Source organism: Rutilus rutilus, assembly GCF_951802725.1.
Source record: "Rutilus rutilus genome assembly, chromosome: 11".
Taxonomy (NCBI): domain Eukaryota; kingdom Metazoa; phylum Chordata; class Actinopteri; order Cypriniformes; family Leuciscidae; genus Rutilus; species Rutilus rutilus.
In genome coordinates, this window is record NC_140216.1 from 29936538 (window position 1) to 29960883 (window position 24346).

General features: G+C 36.6%; 3 protein-coding genes across 4 annotated transcripts; all 3 read left to right on the forward strand.

Moving 5' to 3' along the window:
* Window positions 1–368: 368 nt before the first annotated feature.
* olah (oleoyl-ACP hydrolase) lies at window positions 369–4311 on the forward strand. 2 transcript variants are annotated; one of them, XM_084423361.1, is made up of 7 exons: window positions 369–457; window positions 824–957; window positions 2543–2681; window positions 2831–2930; window positions 3260–3429; window positions 3537–3619; window positions 3809–4311. In XM_084423361.1, exons 2-7 carry the CDS (start codon window positions 828–830, stop codon window positions 3949–3951), a joined length of 765 nt encoding a protein of 254 aa, XP_084279487.1. In that variant the 5' UTR covers window positions 369–457; window positions 824–827; the 3' UTR covers window positions 3952–4311. The 2 variants fall into 2 exon arrangements, with proteins under 2 accessions (XP_084279487.1, XP_084279488.1); XM_084423362.1 differs by having other exon boundaries at window positions 410–654.
* Window positions 4312–4363: 52 nt separating this feature from the next.
* Window positions 4364–12933, forward strand: tekt2 (tektin 2 (testicular)). The gene is made up of 10 exons (XM_084423360.1): window positions 4364–4803; window positions 5722–5889; window positions 7398–7523; window positions 8520–8725; window positions 8891–9034; window positions 9498–9612; window positions 9761–9868; window positions 10450–10593; window positions 11970–12049; window positions 12141–12933. The coding sequence occupies exons 2-10, from the start codon at window positions 5734–5736 to the stop codon at window positions 12337–12339; spliced, it is 1278 nt and encodes a 425-aa protein (XP_084279486.1). The 5' UTR covers window positions 4364–4803; window positions 5722–5733; the 3' UTR covers window positions 12340–12933.
* Window positions 12934–16915: 3982 nt separating this feature from the next.
* LOC311300126 (uncharacterized protein) lies at window positions 16916–21835 on the forward strand (the record flags this gene model as incomplete). The annotated part of the gene is made up of 3 exons (XM_084424260.1): window positions 16916–17777; window positions 20048–20894; window positions 21766–21835. 3 exons carry the CDS (start codon window positions 16916–16918, stop codon window positions 21833–21835), a joined length of 1779 nt encoding a protein of 592 aa, XP_084280386.1.
* Between the last annotated feature and the right edge of the window lie 2511 nt (window positions 21836–24346).

A 24346-nucleotide genomic window follows, 5' to 3' on the forward strand; every position in this document is an offset into this window, starting at 1 on the left:
GCCTAAATAAGCTTATTTGTGTTTTGTATAACTGTGTTATGGAAATAAGACAACAAACCCTAATCAACCATTCCTATAAGCGAGTGAAGCAACAAGCATAATGTTACATTAAAATGCGCGGACATGGCAACAACGAATCAGGGAGACCCACAGGAAATACCAAACGCAGGAAACACCGTCACTTCCTAGATAATGCCATATATATTGATTTTATGTCCGTTTTTAAGTATGTTAAGTTTCAAAGTATTTTATAAAATAAAAAAATACTTATTTATTTTCACATTTAGTGTTCATCATTGTGGTAATCTTATTTTTTTGTTTTGTAAAATTTTTTTTATATATTTTTGTATCAGTTTACAAAAAAAGTTGGTCTACAGATGGCAGCAGTGTGCTTAGCATGCATGTCATTACGAGAGAGAGAAGAAGATTGTACTGGGATTTGTTCCGCACTGTAAACGTGAGAGCAGTAAATTAATTACTTTGTTCTATGATCTATAAAATAAAGAGGCATTCATTCAAATATGAAAGATTACATCATTTGGGCACAAAACAATGGCTACATTTCGAAATATGTGAATGCAGCCAGTATTGAGATCAGTATTTAACTCAAACTTTATGTAATGTATTCTCTTCAGGTGAACAAGTGTAATGCAGGTGATAAGTGTTCTTGGTCAATAACTTTTTTTCCATGTTTTTTGTTTATCTTCCGTATTTGCCATCAGTCCATAGGCACTGATTAGATAGACATATTATTTATAGGTGTTTTATTTATTGACATTTTGCATAGGATTAATTATTCTTAATGCATGTCGTAATGTTTCAGAGGGATGGATAAAATCATAACCTGTTTCAACAAGTGCCCAGATGCTTCTGTCCGTCTCATCTGTTTTCCCTGGGCAGGTGGAGGCTCGATCCACTATGCTCGCTGGGCCAAAGTTCTCAACAGCTCTATTGAAGGTAAAGATGAATATATAGCCTAATAGAGATGCAGTGATGCAAAATTTCACCGCCTCTCCGCCGATAGCGAACTTTGAACATTGGATAACTTTCGTGAGGTAAATGCAAAAAACATAGGGCCCATTGTTCACAAACTGTTAAACGATTACATGAGGCATAATACATTTCGGTAAGTTCTACTATATCTTTAAGCATTTTGGTGTTCTTGCATCTACTTTTGTGCTGTAACTCAAGCATTAAAGTGGAAGCTGATCTGCCACGTCACATTTAAGAGCGTCAAAACGCAAATTGCTGTTTGAATTTCGTGATAAAATGGACAGAATTTGAAAGCTGAGACTTTGTTTCTTATCAGAATTAACAAAGATCTTTGCGATTATAAAATGGGAGACAGGCTACAAATAATGTTTGATATAGGGAAAAACAGCGGACCTGGCAACCCTGGCTTGAACATAGTGTCACTTTAAAGGGTTAGTTCACCCACAAATGTAAATTCTTTCAGTTACTCACCCTCATGTCGTTCCAAACCCATAAGAATTTTGTTCATCTTCGTAAGACAAATGAAGATATTTTTAATGAAATCTGAGAGATTTCTGTCCCTCTATTGACAGTCTACGCAACTACCTCTTTTTGATGCTTCAAAAAGTTCACAAAGAGATCTTAAAACGAATCCATATGAATTGAGTGGTTTACTTTACTTCAAATTTTACTTTACGCTATTTCCACATTAGCTTTGACAGTCCTAAATTCAACACAAGGGACACTTCTTCACACACAGAATGACACCCCTTTTGATTAACAGGATATAATCGGCCCTGATCATTGGCTGTTTTTAAATACAGTGAAAGTTAAAATAATAGCTTTTATCAGATGATACTGAGTACTGGCCCGCTACATTGGTGCATTCCATGTATATATAAATATATATATGAATACATTTGTAATACATTGATTTTTAAATGGTTAGTTCACCCAAAATTTTTTATTCTGTCATCATTTACTCACATCAATAACGAGTCGACTCATGTCGTTCCAAACCCGTAAGACTATTGTTCATCTTCGGAACACAAATGAAGATATTTGTAATGAAATTGAGCGATTTCTGTCCCTTCATTGACAGCGGCGCTACTGCCAATATGAATTGAGCGGTTTAGTCCAAATTTTCTGAAGTGACATGATGACTTTATATGGTGAACAGATTGAACTTAGGCTTTGATTCACATATAAACATTCATCAACTCACACATCAGTTGTGATAAACAGAAGCTCAAGCATGTTCGCTTGACGTGTGAGAACCAATGAGGTTCATTCTCGTGTTACGCAGCACGTTTGAGCTTCTGCGAGAACCAATGAGGTTTGTTCTTCTCACGCGTCATCAGGTTCGGTTGAGCTTCTGCTTATGTTCGCTGATCGATGTTTATATGTGAATAAAAGCTTAAATTAAAGGCTTAAAGAAAATTTAAATATCTTCATTTGATGAACTCAAGATGAATGCAAGTCTTACGGGTTTGGAACAACATGAGGGTGAGTAAATGAAGACAGAATTTTCTCTTAACCTAATTTATTTTAATTGTTCACATATTTTCAGTATACTCAGTTAGACTGCCAGGAAGAGAAGGGAGAACCAAAGAACCATTTTTCCAAAATATGCAGGACATCATTGATGAGGTCATAGGCGTGATACTTCCACAACTCAGAGAAAAGCCATTTGCACTCTTCGGACATAGGTATGTGAGACTGTTGCTAAAGTATACAGGAAATGGTGACAGGGTTTAAAAAGGTATATAATGTCCTGATCCTGATGTTTAGGGCCAGGACAGTAACAGCATTATAATGCAAATATATGTATATATATTATTTATTTATTTTTCTGTAGTTTTGGAGCTATGACCTGCTTTGCCTTTGCCGAGCATGTAAAGAAAGTCTACAATCTTGAGCCGATTCACATGTTTCTCTCTGGAGCTTCTGCACCATATGTAAGTGTGATTTGCTCTGTATTGTTATATCTGTCAAATGTGAATGGAATTATGAGAAAACTGCCAGAACCATTTGCCACATGAAAACAAACATGAAGCATGATCACCCCACAGATTATGTGACATACACAGTATCTTAAAAAAACCCAAAATGAACAGATTTCATAAAACAGTTACATAACATTGAGTGGTTAATTTCGTTTGCTTTTTTGTCTTTGTTGATCTTTTCATTTATTAAAATGAACTTTTTCTTTATTAAAAAAGTGTATACTTGTATGTATAAATATATCTAAATGTATTTTTGGTAATAAAATGACATTTTCTGTAAGTCTGAGACTAGACTGAAGGCGCCAAAAAGAAGTGATTTGTCAGATCAAGAGTTTCTTATATGGGTAACTTCTATCGGAGGCACACCACCAGAGATACTGACCAATGCTGAGCTTGCCAAACTCTTCTTGCCTGCGTTGAAAGCAGACATCGGTGTATTGGACAACTATAGGTGGGTTTTTTAGAAGAAACAGACAAACAAAGTACTTCCTTAGTTTAAAAAACATCAGCATATGTGGCATAAGAACTTACATCTTTATAATATAATATGTTCGGCAGGTGCACCAGACCATCAACACCTTTCCTATCATGTCCAGTATCATGCTTTGACGGAAAAGATGATATACCCCACGACTTACAAGGCGAGTCTGGTTCAGTTTTTACAAATTAAACCAATGCCCCAACATGCATGGGTTTGGTTTTATAAAGCCGTCAACTCCAAACTGGTTATTTGTTCAATGTAATAATAATCACATGTCATGAATTTATTATCATTCTACAAGCTTTAGATTTATGTGTAAGTCTTGTATTGTGTCTCTTTTGCTTTATAGCTTGGAAAAACATGACGAGTGGTGACTTCACTGTGCAGATGCTTCCTGGAACTCACTTTTACTTGAAAGAAGCAGCAAATGAAAAATACATACTGGACCACATCACAAAACATCTTGAGACAGCAGAGATGGACTATCTATGAAAACTCGCTTTCATTAATCTGACTGCAACCATGATAAATATATACCATAACTAAATGTACTCTTAATTCATATTCACTAATGGAACACAGTTTGTTGTGATTGTAAAAAAAAAAGAAAAAAAAGAGAGAGAGAACAGACAGAGAGTAAACCAATTGATTCCAGAAGTAATCCATTCCATTAATTAAACACTGAAATGATCATGATTATTATATACTGATAAACCTATGTATACAGATATAGTAATTTTAGAAGATAAAAAGCTGCTATAGGCCTGTGAAAATAATTATCAGGTAATCAACCTCAAACCTGTAAAAATATATAGCTAAATTATTTGTATGAAATAAAACAGACTGAGCCTGCTTCGTGTTTTTTTTTTTTTTTTTTTTTTATAGAGCAGCCAGGGGTTAAAAAATGTTCTCGAAATGTTGGCAAAAAAATAATTGTCTTTTTTATTGTATTTGTATACATTTTCTAAAAAAAAAACGTGAAAAATGCAACAAATGTGGGTGGTAACTTGCCACGGCGTTTTTGAGGTGTTCTGGGTGTTTTTTTTAAGCGTTGCTGTTCTACGGCGTTCACATCGGACCAAACTCCTAAGTGATATTCGGTTCTATTTGCGATTCAGCAAAAGCACTTATTACTTGCAATAGCTGAGACGAGTGGTCGTAGAGTATGTTACGGTCATATGATGACACTGTCTCATTGAGTGAGTAATTGTTGAGCGTTACTATGCTATTTAAATTATTAAAAGAGCTGCGGTTGCGTCTCCCCGTTACCAGGAGACCTGCATACTGTGTTCCTGCACTCACAACAGCAGACAAACAGCACTTCTGGAAGTTTCATCCGTCTCGGTAAGTCAGATAAATGTTTGTGGCAGCTTACAAATGACATGTTGCCTATTAACTTTTTTTTTCTCCAAGATTTTAACTATAAAGTCAAATGGTCATATTGTAGGTGCTGAATTTCTAGGTCTCCACCTAACTTTGTTTTTTTTTTTTTTTTGTGCAGTTTGCTCTGTGACAGTACAAATATTCAATAGTCTCTCAATTACGAGGTCATGCAAAGTATAAGACGTTAGATGAAGTAGACTATATATCATGTCACTTCAGGACACATTTTTAGCCTATATCTATATATAATCTTTAAAATGTGACACTGAAGACGAGTATAATGGCTGATGAATTCAGTTTTGCATCACAGAAATGAATTATATTTTAAAGTATATTCAACTAGAAAACCATTATTTTAAATTGTAATAATATTTCACAATATTAGGCTACTTTTTTCTGTATTTTTGATCAAATAAATGCAGGCTTGATGAGCAAGCCTTCTTTTGAAAAGCTTCTTCTTTCAATAACATAACAAATATTAATGTTTCCAAACTTTTGACCCGCACTGGCTTATGTATAAATGTATTGCTGTGGCCTGGGAAAAATATCACAAAACTTTAAGAGCAAGACATAGCAAAAAAACAGAAGAATTGTTAAAATGTGCTCAAATATCACCAGTTTCACGACATTTTTATTATCATACACATACTTATCACAAGAAATAAACAATTAAATTGGAAAACAATATGTGGGTGTACATTTGTAAAGACTGGAGAAGATAAAAATTTAATGAATGTATCATTTTATGAATGTATTTCATGCATGAATAACCATCAGAATGGTAAAACACAAACAGAACCTAGGTTCAGATGGTTAACCATTTGCCTGTTTGCCAGAACAACTTCTTTTGTGTTTGTCATCTTGTTTCTATGGGACCAGATACCAGCAAACATGGCCACCCTGAGCTCGAAGCCAAGCTTGCGTTACAGTGTGTCTGACTGGGCAACTAGCAATAAACAGATCTCAGATGCTGCTGAGCACAAGCGCAGTATTTCACACGAGATACGGCAGGCAGCAAGAGATCTGCGCAATGAGACGGCCAATAAGGTAATGCATTAAAGATCAGGGTGGGAAGTTGTTTGAGAGGTAAAAAACAACAACTTTATTTTAAGGTGACATAGTTACATTGTACTTACTCAAATAAGTACTAATATTAATTAACTACATGCACTTACTATAGAGTTACCATTAGGGTTTGGTTTAGGGTTAGTTGTAATTATGCATAATTTACTGTTATTAATATAGTGAGTACATGTGGTTACGTGTAACTACATAACCTTAAAATAAAGTGTTACCAAAATTACCAATAATTAACACATTTGTAACTCTTTATTTTACAGTGTCCCCGTTACACATCTTACGTTTACTTACTATAGTAATAACAGTAAATAATGCTTAATTACAAGCAACTACTTAACCAAACCCTAACCCTAATTATGTCGAAAGTAGGCTATATGTAGTTAATTAAAGTCCCCCTGTGGTGAAAATCAAGTTTTTAATGTTGTTTATTATGGAAGCATATGGGTAGCAGTATTCAATTTGAAATGTAATATGCAAAATGGCACTGCAATATGTAAAATGGAAATGCATTTCTGTATTTAAATGTACATTTTCCATTACATTTGTGCAACGTTTGGTGCAAAATGAAAATTCAATTATATAATTTACATTTGCCATTTCATACTCTAGTTTTTATATGTAAATTGAATACATTTTAACGCTTTATAAGTTAAAATGAAAATGTATTACAGAAATTATTAGATATGTTTAACATGTTCAAGCAAAAAATGTAGCAAAATGATCATTTAAATGTTATTTTTCTTAATTGCATTTACACTCACAGTTAAGACACTTGCGATTGCATTTTCATTAAATGTCGCGCAATGAATGTAGCAAAATTCAATGTGCAAATTGAAAATGCATTCCGAGCCGTTAAAATATGTATTCAATTTACATATTGAAACTAGTGTAAGAAAAGGCAAATGTAAGTTGCTTTATTTTCATTTTGCACCAAACGTTGCACAAATGTAATGGAAAACTTACATTTAAATGCAGAAATGCATTGCCATTTTGCATATTACATTTCAAATTGAATATTGCTACCCATATGCTTCCATAGTTTATATGCCTATGTGGTGTTTTTAATGTATTGTCTCCTTAAAACTGCAGTAAAACAAAGACGCGGTTTCTGGACGTCACAAACTACCTTGTAACCAATCACGTCAATATGTGATCATCAATGTGTGGATCTCTGAGCTGGTGTGAGCGAGTGGAGGCAGGGCCAATTTCCATATTCATAGAACCGCATATTAAATGAGGCAGGGGTGTCGTTACATTCAAGCTATTTTAAGGCACAAAGAAATTTTTTTTTCAAGGAAAAAAACGCTTAAATATGTAATTTTGGTGATCAAAGATGAGTTTTAAGGGATAAAATGATTGACAACAGGGGGGCTTTAATATTACTCAGTGCTTAAATATATAATTACACTGTAACAAAGACACCTTAAAATAAAGTTTAACCAACAAATTATTTGTTGTTTTTCTCACTTGATCAGACGAACTGGCAAGAGTACGACAGCAGCCGGCGACTGAGTGACAGAATCAATGACGTCGTACGCTGGAAGGAGAATCTGAAAGCCTGTGCACAGGAAGTGGACACAGAAATGGACGCACTAACCCTGGTGATTAATGTTTCTTTTTTTCCATCTCTTGAAGTTATCTAATATGGCAAGCCGTTTTGACTTTTATTCATTCCAAGGAAATTAGTTCTTGATATCAACAATTACATTTTCAGTAGTTAAAATGCTAATTCTTGATATCAGGAATTAGATTTCTACTAGTAACAATGGCAGTTTTTGATATCAGGAATTACATTTCCATTGCACTGTAAAAATAATAATAAAAAGTATAATCACCTTGGTTGTTTTAAGTCATTTCAACTTAAATTACATTAAAATGAGTTAAAAAAATGAGTTGAATTTTTTTTTTTAAATTGGCTTAACTAATTTTGATGAGTTAAATCGATGTAAAAACATGTTTTCATATCAAACTTATTCAACTTATTGATCATTTTCAGTATATAGTAAAAATGTTAATTCTTGATATCCACAATGACGTCATCACTCGCAGAAATATGAATTCTTGCAAGAATTAAATTTCAATTATAATTCTTCATATCTGTAATTAAATGTCTAGTTAAATGTCACCTTAGGCTGCCATTGAAATTCAATTGTTGATATCAAGAATTGATTTCTTACTAGTTGAAATTCCAATTTCACATAATCAGAAATACAATTCTTACCAGTAAAAATCATCATTTTTGATCTCAAGAATTACGTGGTTACTAGTACAAATGTCTTGCATAATCTTAAGTATCAGACATACCTGGATGTCTTTACAACATTGAAAAAATTTTGGTGAAAATGTAGACACAATTTTCATTCAGAAATTGCTGTAAAGAAACCTCAAGTAACACATTGAATTAAACATGAAACTCTGAAATAGTCTTTTCTTGTAAAATGTACTCCAATAAACGTTTTTTTCACAGTGAAGAAATGTATTGTAAAAAAAATATAATGCAAAATAAATAAATAATGCAATTTAAGAAAAATGTGTCTTCTAAAAAGACACACAAAAAAATCTCAAGTGTATTCATGAAGCCATAAATCATTGCTAAGTCCAAGGAGGAGACAGAACGAGCCCTTGCAGCCACTGTTCTGCCCCTTGAAGTCACTGTGGAGTGCTTGACCCTGAGGGAAGGTCGTTGTGGCAAGGAGCTGGTCAGTGACCCTGTAGAAGCTGAACTTAAGAAGGAAGTAGAGGTGATTGATGGAGCACAACGCAGCCTTCAGCAGTGCATCGATCAGGCCTTTGAACAGCTGTGGTAAGTATAGTACATACATTCAGATAGATATTAATTATTTTGAAGCACTCAATAGCAAAATGACCGTGAAAGTTAGATACATTATTATACATCATATCTCACTTGATATTTGCCTGTTGATATGATGAAGATTAGGTGGTTTCTAATCTCGGCAGATCTTCTCAGTCGTCTACAGGAAGCACGGCAACAGCTGACCATTGACCTTCAGGATAAAATAGAGGCGCTCGATGTGGACATGTCATGCTTGTCTCTCACTATACGGTCACCTGAGATCTCCCTGAAGCCCAACCCCACAAGGGTGCTCCCCGGGTGAGTAAATGTGCTATCTTGGTATAATAATAATAATAATGCCCAGAGAGTATATTATAGGACAAGAAGGGACCTCAAATAGGTATGTAGTTTAAAGTTGGCATAATAAAGATTACGAGGGCACGTGAATTTTAAGAAAATCATGTGCACATAATAAATATTGCAATTTTGTTTTCATGGTGACTTTAAATCTCCATTTTTAAATAAATAAGCATCAATCCTCTATGAAAATAAAATGCAATTATTATTATTATTATTTAAATTATGATGTCATTAAATAAAAAAAATCTGTACTGTTTTTATATTTTAACATACTTAAACTTAAAAATAAACCACTTAAACATTATCAATATATATTTTCCAAATATTAGTAATTTGTAGTTTTTAGCAATTTGATGATGACAAAAAATAAACGATGTACTATTAATACAATAATGTACTATTTTGTCCACTTTGTTTGCAGTTCCACAACTCCTCAGCAGTGGGAGCAGTTCAGCCGATACAATGTTACCCAAGCCAAAGAAGAGATGCAGGCCTCTGTGCAGATACGAGAGAATAACAGCATCACAAGAGCACAGGTGCAACACCTGGACTACAGATTTAATCGTTTAGTGTATTTAAAAGCTCTATTTAATATTTAATATAAGGAACTTACTGACTTGTAGTTGAACAACAGTATTTAGTATGATCACCATTTACTACATATACATGCCTCTTCTCTCTTAGGTGCAGAATGAGCTGGAAGCCCAACGAATGGCCGTGGAGTTTGCTCTCCGTAAGCGAACTCACCACCAGGAACAAGCCCATCATGAAATGCAATGGCAGCTGAAAACTGTGAGGCTTCATCCTTATTCTCCCCCTGTTTTTTTATATTTTTCTGGTGGTTTAGAATATGCAATGAAGCAGCATCTTGGCCACAGCATACTAACCTCATATGAACTGTCATACAAAGTAATAATTGGTTAAAGAAAGTGCTTTACACTCAATTGAAATGTGAATGTGGAAGTTCAGTAATGAAATATAGGTTAGTTGGTCATTATTCCCAAACAAACCCCACAGGGTGATAAAGTGAAGCGTCATCCTGAGTTTATTTTGCGATAATGACCAGCTGACTGCAAAATATTGTCTTATTATATGACTTCCCACCAAAAAAGTCAATACATGGACATTGATTTGAGTGTATACTATTTGATTGTGTGAGAAGACAGACTGTGGCGTGATATGCGCGACATGATCTAGCACAGTGTTGGAAATTGGTTGTTAGGGACAATATAGGCAATTATTCCAAAATATCTGATAGCAGAATGATGCGATTGATCGATCAGAAACAAGTATTCCAGATTGCCATGTGGTAATGGATGAATGGAATGAATAGGGCATTTTTCTTTCCTCCAATTTGTCCCACTGTCTCTCAGACTCAGGATGAGATTGCTGAGCTGGAGAGGGACATTAGTGGCCTGGAGGAGGACATGCATGCCAAGATGGCTCCTCTAAAGCTGGTCCACACCCGTCTGGAGAACAGGATAAAGAGGCCCGGCATGGACTTGTGCCGAGATGAGGTAAACTCCACAACCAGTTGAGTGGAAACCCACATAAAGGTGCAGTCACAGTGAAATTTCACAGGTGAAATGTCCATTGTCTATTGTCAATATGTGGTGATTTATGAAGTACAACCAACAGTCACAGAACAACCCTCATCCTTCCTTCGGGTCATTTTTCTTTGAATTACATTGAGTGTTCATCAGAGTGGTCCAAGACCCTGGACTTTTGTTGCACTTGAACCATGAATAAACACACACACACACACACACATAAAATTGACTGGATTCGAGGAGTTTTGTGGTTGAAATGAAAAAAAGTAACAAATCCTTACCTCGTGGATCAATTTGACCCCCTTAGGAATGAATGGAATGCGAGGAATGCTTCAGTACATATAGAAAAACTTAAAAATGCTAAAACTTTACCAAAAATTTTTTTTATAATGTCTATATGTGTATCTGAATGCATACTGAAGTGAACTGATTTTAGGACCCAATGAAATGTAGAGCTATAAGGCCATCTAATGGCAAGAGTCATGAAATATCATGTTATATAATTTTTTCGAGGTTTAAAGAGGTCGGCAAAGACACCCAATGTTTTCAAAGATATTTTGTGCTGAGTTTTTTTTAATTTAAGTTAAAGGAATGTGATGAATTTGCTTAAATTATTATTTATTGATAATTTATTGATAACATCTAGTAATTTAAACGTTAATAGAATAAAAAAATTGCCAAAATATTATCAAAATGAAATAAGCTTTCTGAAAAAATAAAATAAAAAATATATTCTATTAATGGAAGGGAAGGATGAGGTTTGCAGCAAATCCATTGCAAAACCTTTCGCACTCACACAAAACACCTGAACGTGTGGATTCCTATTGAAATGACTATGTTGGCTGTGAAAATTCGGTGAACATCTCAAACCATGAAATTCCTGATCGCATGGATCCTTATCCACCTTATTTTGCACCGCGGAAAATAATATAATAAAAGAATATTTTCTGTGAATATGTGGACCTTCCGATTTATTAGCTGCAATGGATAAATTACTATAAATAACATAGTGCAGTAAACAGTAAATCTATCTGCGCTACAAATCACTGAGTTTATGAATATGATAATAAATAAATAATAAATACCAGTTTGCAATATCAAGCAGAATAATGGGCTGTTTTTGTACAGCTAAAATATCTGGGATGACACTGGAACCCTCACGCAATCAAGTTACAAATGGCCACGCTTGCAAAATGAACAACAGTAAATCAGACTGCACTTCACGTCATCTGCAATGATGCATGACCTTTGTTCTAGTTAATTAATATCATCCACTGAAAAACAAACACAATCCATCTTAATCTGCTGTTTTGATTGGTTATGTCATAACTTATTACTCCCAGGTACAGTTTGGTTTGGTGGATGAAGCCAAGCAACTGGAAGCCGCCATTCTAGCACTGAAACAGAAGCTAGCACAGGCCCAGTGAGTCCAATTCCTCCTTTCATTTATATAAATAATGCAAATTCAAAAGGAATCTGAACATCTTTGATACTGTGTTTTTGTCCATGACCAGGCACTCTCTGCAGTCTCTTAAGCAGCACGAAGCTCAAATGATAGAGGATCTGTCTCGTAAGCAGGATGCCCTGTCGTTGGAGCAGCGCAGCAGCCAGACCCGCCAGCACCTGACTCTGGGGGTCCAGACTGAGGGTCTGCGTTCAGCTGTGGTGCCGCTCACCAACTCTAGTGGCAGATTCAAGCTGGACCTCGCTTGAGTCGCCGTCCTGATTCTTACCCCATAACTTAAGGTGCGGTCACATTTACCGTTGCTCAGTGAAATTTCACAGGCGAATTCCAGTTATCCCAATAGGAATTTGCGTTTCACGAAAAAGTTCCCCATGCAGATTTCGCTCGTGTAAGTCACGCAAATTCACTACGTTTATAAACAGAAAGCTGTTTGGTTTGAAAGTGACGTCTGTGTGAGTTGTGCTTTTTACATCTCTTCGCAATTGACAATGGACGCCTGCGAAATGATGCTGAAATTTCGCAAATGTGACTGCAACTTTAAAGGGCTACTTCACCTCTGGGAAGATGAATGTGTATTTAAAATCATTTAAGGTCAGGGTCATTTAGGGTCATTTAAGTAGAAGAAATGTGAAGAAATTTTTGAATTTGGAGCTTTCTAGACTGAGAAAAGCCAGAAAAAGTATTTTTGGCTTATGTGGATGAAAGACAACAACTCCCAGAATGCACTTGCTTCGCTGCCTTAGGAGGCCACGCCTACCGGTAAGAGTGCGCAGATGAAAACAACAAAGCTAGCCTACGTGATAAGTTTGCGAGGGATAGATCGTCCAAAATGTCCGGGATTCGGCTTTTGCGTTCTACAGTCGCCATTCATCATGTTTACTGTGGCGAGCAGGATGACCCCCAATTTCCACCAGATGCGGAACGGCTGCGGAACGGCTCCGCTGCGTGACAGCTCCGTGTTCCGTCGTCCGTCAATACCCACCAGGTCCGTATTTGTTGCGGAACGGCTGCGGTCATGACTGACAGCTGAAGTCACAAGGACCCACGAGATCTCGCAAATTCACGTATGATCGCGCGATATAAGCGCTGAATTGCTGCGGAGCTCTCCGGCATCCGGCAAAAATAGAAGCTCTGCGTATCTGCTCCGGAGGGCTGCGGATCGTCGGAGTCGGAACGCAGCTGTACCGCATTCAGTGGAAATACACTCATTGACTTTAATGGAAACCTATTGACTCCGCCGCCGTGCCGGAGCCGTAACGCAGCCGGTGGAAATTGGGGGTTAGGCTGACGGCCGCGGGAGAACGGCGCGAGGCCGGTGGTGTCATTACTAAGACGCGCCGGTCTCGCATCTCACGGAGGAGCGGGAATTTTTCTTAGCAATGGTAAAACGCACATCAACCGATCACTTGTTTAGCGTTCATGTAAACACTACATTCAGATTCACCAATCAGAATGAATTCAGTTAGATTGAAAGGTGTGCATGTAAACAATGAATGGCGACCGCAGAAAGCAAAAGCTGAATCCCGGACATTTTGAACGATCTCGCCCGCCGGACAAGTCCGGGAAAAGGAGGATGGTTACTTACTCAGCTTTCTCCTACTATTCAGCTTTCTCCACAGAACAAGAGCCTGCTAGCTTAGCTTCCACAGAAAGACGGCTGACTGTGTGTACATTCTGTGAGTGAGATCCCACCCTGTATGGGCGGGCTGAAAACATGCGGAACAACGCCATCTACTGGCTGTAGTCTTTAGCCTCTGTCCAGAAAATCCTCCGATGACGCAAAATGACGATTTTTGCGTCATCGAGGATTTTTTCCAGACAAAAAATACATAAATCTCTTGTCTCAGGGGGATATGAGGGTGGAAAGCATGGTAATTTGAAAATACTACAGGTTTTCTACTAACACAAAGCTTAATGCTAAATCCTGAAGTAACCCTTTAATATAAAGCATCAATCAGACGGTCAGTCCAAATCTGAATTTTGTGCATATCCGATTGGAATTTCTCATATTTAGCAAGTGTGAACGGCAAAAAAAATCACATGAAACATTCATATGTGTGCGCATTTCTGGAAATCCGTTTCAGTCTTACCGCTCTAATCGGATTTCACATGGTTTGTGTCACTTTCTCACGCAACGTAAACCGTAAACATAAGTTGCTCCAGAAACAAGGTTGTGTTTATTCATATGCCGGTCGAGCTAAAAAAATTACAATACAATGGAGACATGTTGAATTTTAAGACTGACCGAGATGACAGCACGGAATAAAGCCGCGAAAGCCAGACTCCTACCTTTCTGCCACGGTGGCTACACATTTTCATATTGTATATAAGACAACATCTGTATTGCAAACCCCTCCACATTGCTGTTGTTGTTTTTGGCGTATGCCGACTAATGCAACGTCATTGCCATCGAAACCAATGCAGATATTCTGGAAGGCGAAAGAGAGCCACTGGACACACAAATCAGATTTGAACAGTCGCGACTGTGTGGACAGTCAATAATTTAGATCCAGATACAAAAATGATCAGATTTGGACCAACAGTGTGAACATAGCCTGAGTCAGGTGTGTCAAACTCAGTTATTGGAGGGCCACTGTCCAGCAGTTTGGCTCCAACCCTAATTAAACACACCTGAACCAGAAAATCAAGGTCTTCAGGATTACTAGAAACTTCCAGACAGGTGTTTTAGAGCTGGTTGGAGCAACACTGCTGGACAGTGGCCCTCCAGGAGCAGAGTTTGACACATGTGGTCTAAATTTAATCATAAGAAATCTAATTTTACTTTATCAAAATCATAATTCAAAACTTCCTCATCAGTCCAATGGCTTGTTCGGAACTTCTGCAACTTTTTTGACGTCACACAGATGAGCATATTGACACAGGATCACACACATTTACAAGTCAATGACAGCAGTTTGGTACTAGCCCAGTCCCGGTGAGGTAATAAAGAGGAAGTAGGGTAGATATTACATGTTTGGCATACAGTTTAATCCAAAGCAGTTTACAGTGTGTTCAAAGGATACATTTTTTCAGTACTTGTATTCCTGGGCATCAAACTCAGAACCTTTGAGTCACCAGCACCAATTTTGCTACAGCCAGTGCTGCAAAAATGGCTAGTTTAATTGGTAAGAGAGAGGGTGGAAACTAGTCAGGGACAACTAAATAAGGTAAATCAATACAGTGAATCATTATTTGATAACCTAATGATTACATTTAAAAAAAAAAAAAAAAAAATGTGGTATGACTTTTTTAAATTGCATTTTTTTTATTTTTTTGCTTGATTCCAGTATTTTACATATTTCTATTTCCTCTTCTTATGTCTTTACCAATCTTAATAATTATTATTATTATTATTATTTTTTTTTTGATGTGGTAATGAGTTTTGAGTGTAGTATTTCAAACATTCATTTGATTTTATGATTAAGAGTGGAGCAACCTCATAATACACACTAACAGGTTTTTCTTGTATAAGGTTTATTTTCTCGGCTCGTAAACCACATGTGGATCATTTTGTTGTATTGTTAAATGGTCTTTTTGGTTTCACAGTCCTTTCCAACAATCCGTCTGTCAACAGATTTTTATTTTATGCGAGGGAAGAGAAGCTTATGTCATATGAAAGGCTCCATTTAGACTGGACTTTGACTCTCAGTGATGAACGAGATAAAAGAATGGGTGACACAAAAATCTACGCAAATCCATTGGTGAGGGTTTATCAATTCTGTTGAAGTTAATAGCTACACTAATGTCTCTAAATGGGACCATTTGAGTCTATGTGAAATAACGGGGAGGAAGATATTTCTCTACGAGTTTAAATGCATGGCAAATATTACAGAGCTCAAATCATGGTTGCTCACATTTTATTAAAGCTTGTGATCAGTTCATATTTAAATGCAATAGACTTAGATGCTATGTTTGGTGTTATTATGTATGTTGTTTCATTCTGTTTATTGCTATTCTTGTAAACCTAAAATTGAGGTTGTACTTTGTTGCTGAAACTTTGTTTTGTGTGTTTAAATACATAATTTGATGTGGTTAGGAGTGGGTGGTTTGAGTTTTTTCCCTTTTTTTAATAAAAATATTTAGAATATACAAAATTCACTGTTTTTAATAGTTTAGTTATATATATATATATACAAACACACACACACACAAAGATAAAGATGCATGATATACAGCCAGTATGATCATGCTTAATAAACTGATCCAAAGGCTTTTTGCATGCCGCTATAAAAGTGTCAAGTTAATTCATTGTATGCAGTAGTCAATGCTGAATGATAAAATAAACCCCTAAACAGTCTCCTAGTGAGTTTACAGCTTTAATGGTTTAACCGTCCAGTTCATTTCATGTGACAGAGTCACGGCTGGATGGGCTAGGCTTCCTGTAAAGCCCAATTATTCTGAATCATTTCACTAAAGGGGCCTGATCTGATGTGTGCACCAAGGGCAAATAAGGCAACATGAGACCATATAAATGCCATCTTGCTGCATTAAGTACCCATCCCCTTGCCTCATATCAGACCAATTCAAGCTCTTAGATGCACTAACCACCCATCTTACACCCCTCCCACGCCCCCTTTTTCTCCCCACCCTACTTTGTGCTTTCCAAATAAATACAAACTTCCATGCAAATACGAACTTCTTCATTGTCTTCATCTATTTTTTTCTCTCACACAGATTGGAAGGTTTTTCAGCATTTTATTTGATTCAGGAACGGCAATTCTTCCACATGGAATAACGAGGGAATACTGGAGGCCAATGGAGAGCCTGTAAAAAGGAGGATCTGGTATTTGTTAACTGAGCAACAAATCTAGAAATTGACCTGACATGGAGCTGACTGCGTTCAGCTACGTCTCGATGTTGATCTACTTGTTCACCTTCTTGCTCGGACTTCCCGGCAACCTCCTCGTTCTCTTCGTGTACATCCGTAAGGCTCGAAAACACGGTGCCACTCCCAATGTAGTCTACGCTCTTAACCTGTGTGTGGCAAACCTCGCTCTAGTGTTGTGGATGCCAGTCAAAATGGCAGAGACGCTGCTTCAGGGTTGGGCGCTTCCAGCTGCCATTTGTCCCATTTACAGTTTCTTTCTGTTCTCCTCGGTCTACGGTAGCAGTCTGATCCTCACAGCAGTCGTCGTGGGCCGTTACCTGAGTATCGCCTACCCCATAACTTACAAGCTCTACCGCCGGGCCCGTACTTCTTGCTTAGTGAGCGCCATCTTGTGGGCTTTAGTGCTCTTGCACTTGGGATTTGCTTATCTTGCCGAAGGAGGGGGACATTTTGTGTCTTTATCAGAGCATAATGTCTCTGCATGCTATGAAAACTTCACCCAGAAGCAGTTGGATGTGCTAGTGCCTTTACGCCTAGAGATGGCACTGCTGCTCTTCCTGGTGCCACTTGTTTTGTCAGCTTTCTGCACGCTGCGCTGCCTTGTGCTTGTCAGACACTCTTCTTTGCCCTCTGGTGGGAAAAGAAGGGTATTAGCCATTGCACTCTCCACTTTAGTAGTATTTGTGGTCTGTTATGGACCCTACAATGTTTCCCACGTGGTAGGCTTTGTCTTGTACACTAATGTGGAGTGGAGAAGTGAAGCCATGCTTTCCAGCTCCTGCAATGTCTTTCTAGAGCCCGTGGTTATGTTGATGTTTTCGCCGTGGACGCCGAGGGATTTGGTTGACAGACTGTGCCGTAAGCGAAGAGACGAATCATGCAAGTTGTGGCATCAGCATCACTGCAGTAGGGCTTCCAGGAACCCTCAAACAACAACTACACAGGCAATGTCAATAATAAGCCATGGAGAATCTAAAGATGACAGAGCAAGAGCAAACAAAGCAGATTCGTCCATAAAAGTGACCTGATTAGGGTACTGCCATACACTCATGGAGCAAATGAGAACATGGAATTTTTTTTTATCTATGAGTCACCCAAACAGACCTATTTAGGGGAAGGATATGAGCCGTAAGATAATGTTTTGGTGGTCATTAAAGATATTGGATGAGAAAGTGCACATTCTTTTAAAATTCAGCAATTGTTTTTAGACTCCAGCTGTTTCTGCACATCTTCCCCTATTCACTAATGGTTGCTTCTGTATTACATCATTACATTTTTAGATTTGAATCAAAAATATAAACTACAGTAAATAAATGTAATTAGTAAATATTGTAAAATAGTAATATATAGTAGATCCTTTCAACATGCAAGAAAATGTTAAATACTAATAATGACCTGTACTTAATTTGTACCTATTCTGTAAAACTCTTATTCTGTAATTATTAGTTCTACTATGATTAATAATGTGAATGTATATTATGTTAAACATGGGTACTGTATATATAAATTAAATTGCTCTTACATTCTCTGGGATCATTTCATTTTCAGTGCAGTTTTTGGATATTTTGAATTGTAGGTATGAAATTTAAGTATGTTGTATTATAAATATTTCTTTAATGTGTACACCTCTGCATTTTACAGGTTTTACAGGCTTAACAAAACAAAACAAGTGTCCTCTATTTTCACATTACGGACTAACTGTGGATAAAAACCCATGTGACAGTTTGTGGTTTGCAATTAGGTACGTCCCTTGTGCGACATAATAAACATGCATGTTAAAAGTTAGTCTAAGAACGAAGGAAGCCTAAGCCATAACCTGAAGAGTCTTGGTGAGTATCTTTAAATATATTCAGATGTTTTAGAAAATATGTTGGACTGGAATACATCCGTTTTACTTATCTCTTCCATTGAAAGACTATAAAAACAGTGATAACAGTCAAATTTTGATAGAAGTGCAATAATGTTACTCTGCTGATTTGCATGATTTTCTCACATTTTGCTTTCACATCAACTTTCACCATTAGTTGTCATTTTGTATATGGGCATCAGAATATTATATGTAGTTATTAATTCAAATTGAATCTGAAGAATGCTAATTATTGTTCGCTGTTTGATTAACTCTCAGCTACCAAAACCCCACAACTTTATACCTAAACCTGATTGTATAAAGATTCGAATTAACATTTTCATTTATCTAATTTCATTTATATTTTTGTTTGCACTATGCAATTGATTTGTATTATCAGTACAGCATCTTTTTTCAAAAAGCTCTCAGTACTTTGACCCCAGCACATAGATTAAATTAATATTAAATCATTTTATGCAATAGTCATTTAAAATATATATATATATATATATATATATATATATATATATATATATATATATATATAAAAATAATAATGATAATACTTGTCATTCCCATCTTTTATGCTTTTAACAATATAGGACAAATTCCGATTAATATTTATGCTGCTCTTGCAAACAGTTCATATATCAAAACACTTTGGGAACATTAGGTAACTTTTATTAGGTGTCATTTTGGTTTGATCATTAAGATGATCACACTTGGGAAGAGTTACACAAAATGTGCACAAAGAATACAGGTTTGCAACAACATAGTAATAACAAAAAATCACTTTATTTCAGCCTCCAGACTAAGTAATTGCTCTTTTGCTGATCATAGATCATGGAACATAAACCAGTCTGATGCTGTGTATTTTATTAGTATTAGCTAGGCTTATGAGTATAGCCCTGAGTATATGGACGTGCAGTGAAAAAAAAACAATGGCTCAATTATAAACGTGTTTTCATGAATGCAAATCATATACAGTGTGCTGTACATCCATGCTGTCCAGGTGGTTTGAGTGTCACGAAACTGCATATCAAAGGAGCCCATTGTCTCTTGATTTCATCGAGACTGATATATAAAATATATCTTGGTAAGTCACAAATTAAACCAAAACAGCTTTTTAGTATCTTTCAATAGTTTAAATAATATTGAAAAAAATGAAAGAATACATCTAAATAATAAGTGCATGTATATGTTACAGGTGGTGTCTTTAGAAGAACCCACAGGGCTGTTTACTAAAGTAAAGAACATCACCACAAGCCGACAACAATGTCAGAAGATCCATCTCCGACGGTGTTTCTTGCTATTTATATAATCACATTCCTGATTGGGTTTCCTAACAGTGTGTTGGCGTTCTGCTCATGCATTCGCAAGATTCACAGTAAACCCATCCCCATTGACATATTCATGCTGAACCTCGCTATTTCTGACCTCATCCTCCTCACCTTCCTGCCCATCAAGATGAAAGAGGCCGCAGATAACATGCCCTTTTTTACGTGCCACGCCGATCTGTTTGTCTACTACCTTCCCATCTATTCCAGCAGCCTGTTCTTGACGGCAATAAGTGCTGAGCGCTATGTATGTGTAGCGTTTCCATTTAAGTATAGAAGTCCGAAGAGAATCATTTATACAATTCCTATATGTGTTGCCATCTGGGTGCTTGTTGCAGCAAGTGCTATATTTGTTTACAAGACAGTATACACGGATTCTGGTGTAGCGGACAACACCACAAATCAGCAAACTCAGGTGACTGAATCTCAGAGATGTTACTTCACAGAGAAACAGCTCACAGAACTGCTTCCAGCGCTGCTGAGTATAGCAGTGTTGTTTTTCTTTCTACCCCTCCTTACCTGCTGCTTCTGTTACATCAATTTCATTCGTATTTTGTTAAAGCTTCCACTCATCAAGCGACAACGTAGACTCCGGGCAGTTGGAATGGCTCTGGGGACTCTCCTTGTGTTCGCCAGCAGTTTTGCACCCTACAATATATCACATTTAGTGGGCTTCATCAAAAAAGAAAATCCAAAGTGGAGAGCGACAGCTTTAATCCTGAGCACTATAAATGCATGTTATGATCCTATTATATTTTTCTGTATCTCTAAGGAGATGAGAAGTGCAATCAAGTATGTGCTAAGGCTTTTTTTTCGGTTTTATGCCTATTTAAAGGGTTAGTTCACCCAAAACATCTGAGACATTTCTGTCGCTCCATTGACAGCTACACAACTACCACTTTGACACTTGAAAAACTTCATAAAGAGATCATAAAGCTAATCCATATGAATTGAGCGGTGAAGAGTTCTGAAGAGACACGATCGCTTTATATGCGGAACTGATTTAATTTAGGCTTTTATTTACATATAAACATTGAAATTTGAAGTTATTCACAGGTTCAAAAAAGAACTATGATGAGAGTGAACACCGGTGAAGCTTGAAAACAGATGTTGCGCTTGCTTTTCTGCTGCTTGACAGGTAAAAATACCACGGTAACAGCAATATGCAGGGTGAAAAGAGGGTGATAGCAGCAACTTTAATGAAATATTTTATCATTTTTAAAAATATATATATTAAAAGCTTTTGGTTTTGTATTAACATTTTATTTGACCTCTTTTATTGTTATTATTTTTTTATTTAAGGGGACCACATTTCTGAAATGTAAACCAGGGACATTTCCTAGTTCAGAGGTCAAAATATCTTTGAAATCTCACTTGTAAGTAAAAAGTGGCACTGATCTATCTGCTAGATAAAATAATCAAATACAATATAGCTTGATCTCAGCCAGTGGACCATTTATTCAATCAACATATTTATTCAATCAACCTAATTATTAAATAATTATTATTATTATAAAAAAAAAAATGTTAAAGTATTAAAGGATTAGTTCACTTTCAAAAAATGTTCTTGAACTCTGTTATGGAAATTCTGTATAAACCTTAATTAAGCAATTTTATAATCAATTAAAAAGTAATTTATACCTGTATGATATTAACACTATAGCCACATTGGACCAGCGGATAGATGGATGATTCAGCTGCGGGTGTCATCTCCTCGTCAGATGCGGGAATAGAGCATCACAGTCCCGCCCACAGCCGGTGCCGGAAGTAAAAATTCAATACAATTTCTCCATTGACAGTTGGGATATAAGCCATAAAAACGTAACCATACATGGTAAACTTAAAACCAGCTACGGCTGTACTAAGCGATTGTATATGCTCATATAACCGCCTAAAGTTCATGGGGCACTAACCTTGTTTTGGGATAAATGCCTTTTATTCGCGATGTCTTGGAGAAGTACTTCATTACCCACAATCCTGAACAATCCCACAATCCCACAGTGATGCATCTGATTGGTGGAGCTCGTGTAACTGTCTGGTTAAACCCCGCGAAAGTCCGTGAAGACTGAAGATCATTAAAAAAAAAGACATGTGTTGACCACTGAGCGGTGATTGCAGTCAGGTACACATAGATATAAACACTAGATGTCGCCTTGGGGTTCTAAACATGCGTCAAAACCGCCGCCATCTTTGAACAGGGGTCTTGCCATAGGAAGTAGCTAGGTAACGCTGCTATCTCCGCCTATACTTCAATTTTATGGATGATACCGGACTTTTGTGCTGCGTATGGATGTTCACACGAACGAAATCTAAACCAGACAGCATGGGATTAGATTTACTCTGTGGATGGTAGTAGTCAAGTTGTTTTTTTATAAGTTCAGTGTACATTTCTCTGCTTGGAGGAAGAAAATGAACTGTGATTCTCGCACAGCTAATGAACTGTGAATATTCTTTAGATATTATTTGAAATAACTCTTGTGTTTAAAATGTACAATATGCAGGAGTTGATCCTCAATACCCACTTTTGGCTGTGATGTGCTGTGTTGTTCCTAACTTTTGATTTTTTACCGATTGTACTCAAACCTTTTAATAAAAAAATAAAATAAAAAAAACCTGTAAGTACAGTCCTAATAGTATGCTGGTCCTCTCCCTGTCAATCTTCAAACAGTACATCCATGATTATTATACATAGAATTCCGCAAATCTTGTGTGCGTTTTGCACAAGGACAGTGGGCTCAAGGGCTTGTTTCTTTTCCTTGCAAACTGGGGATGGAGGTGTGGAAGGACACTGAAATTTGTGAAAATGTCAACTGTTTAAATCCTTTCTTTAAAGTGAATTTCGTTTTGTATAAATTGTATCTTAATTTTAATAAATTTTATTCATCAACAAATTGCTTGTTGATATAATCATGGAGGCGTCCGCGCGGTCACTTACTTATTGCACGTTAACTGGAGCGCATCTCATCCTAACTTAACGAAACTCAGCCTATGCCTCACACAGACAAGAGAAATACATCAAATACACAAAGCTTAAATAGTCTTTAAACGAAATAATTTAAAACGAAAGAAAAAAGCTAGGCTACTCTCTGATTATGTAATCCATTATGTGCATTTCTCTCTCTAGGCGCGTTCACTACGGAGATGGCGATCGTCAACTTCATCTCTGCAGCCGAGTCGACACTGTCAGAAGTTTATTAATAAAAATCAATGCACGCGTCACCGGATTTACAAATGCACTTCTTGCTTGTTGCACGCACACATATTATGTCGAAATAACGAGATATTATGTTGAAATAACATTATTCTTAATAAAACATCTTTTAGAATATTTGATTGAATGCTGAATGTTGCGCTTGTTCAATTTAATAAAATTAAAAATTTAATTGTGATCATTAAAATAATTGAATATTAAATATTTAGTGGCCAAGTTTTGCTCATTTATATATGTATTATATAGCAATAGTTTATTCTAAGTTTACTCAAGTGGAAGAATGTGACTAATAAACGTAGGCCTACTAGCACTATGCATTATATTTTGAAAAAGAAGTAATTATCTTAATATCAAAACCTTAAATTTCCTCTGGACTCAATGATAAATACATGACTGACCGTTGGAACGAACCATAAAAACTAGAACATCGCATTCATGACGATTTATGGTGATTTTATTTCCGTTAGACCTTTGCCTACATTGACGCTGATGCATTAAAGAGGAGGGGCTCCCCTGTTCCAAGATGGCGGCTCTATTGACGCATTCGTTCCAATGAACTGCCGTATACAAGGCGACATCTAGTGTTTATATCTATGTCAGGTACAAAGCACTGCACCATGTTGCTAACGTTATCGTTAACCGCTTTTCACACACGCACACAATATAAAATACACGATAAAATACACGATGATAAATATAAAATTCAATACACAATACATATAAAAAACACAATTATTTACACGATTACTACTGAAAGAACTGCTATAAACTGCACAAGAAAAAGTTCGCGTGGCTGTCGTCAGATTTGAAAGTCGCTTTCGCGGTTGTGGCTTCAGTCGACTTCAGTGAGGCGCGGTGGTTTATGGGATGAGTAGTTCCTTCGCTCGGAAATGAAAATATGTACACAGTCTTGTTGTACCTTTGACTTTTTGGGGATTTTCTCGTCGTTTTTTCACTCGAAATAATATGTTGTATGCCTATGAGTTCAGCCGTAGCTGGTTATCCTCAGACATGCTCTAAAACTCTTTAGATA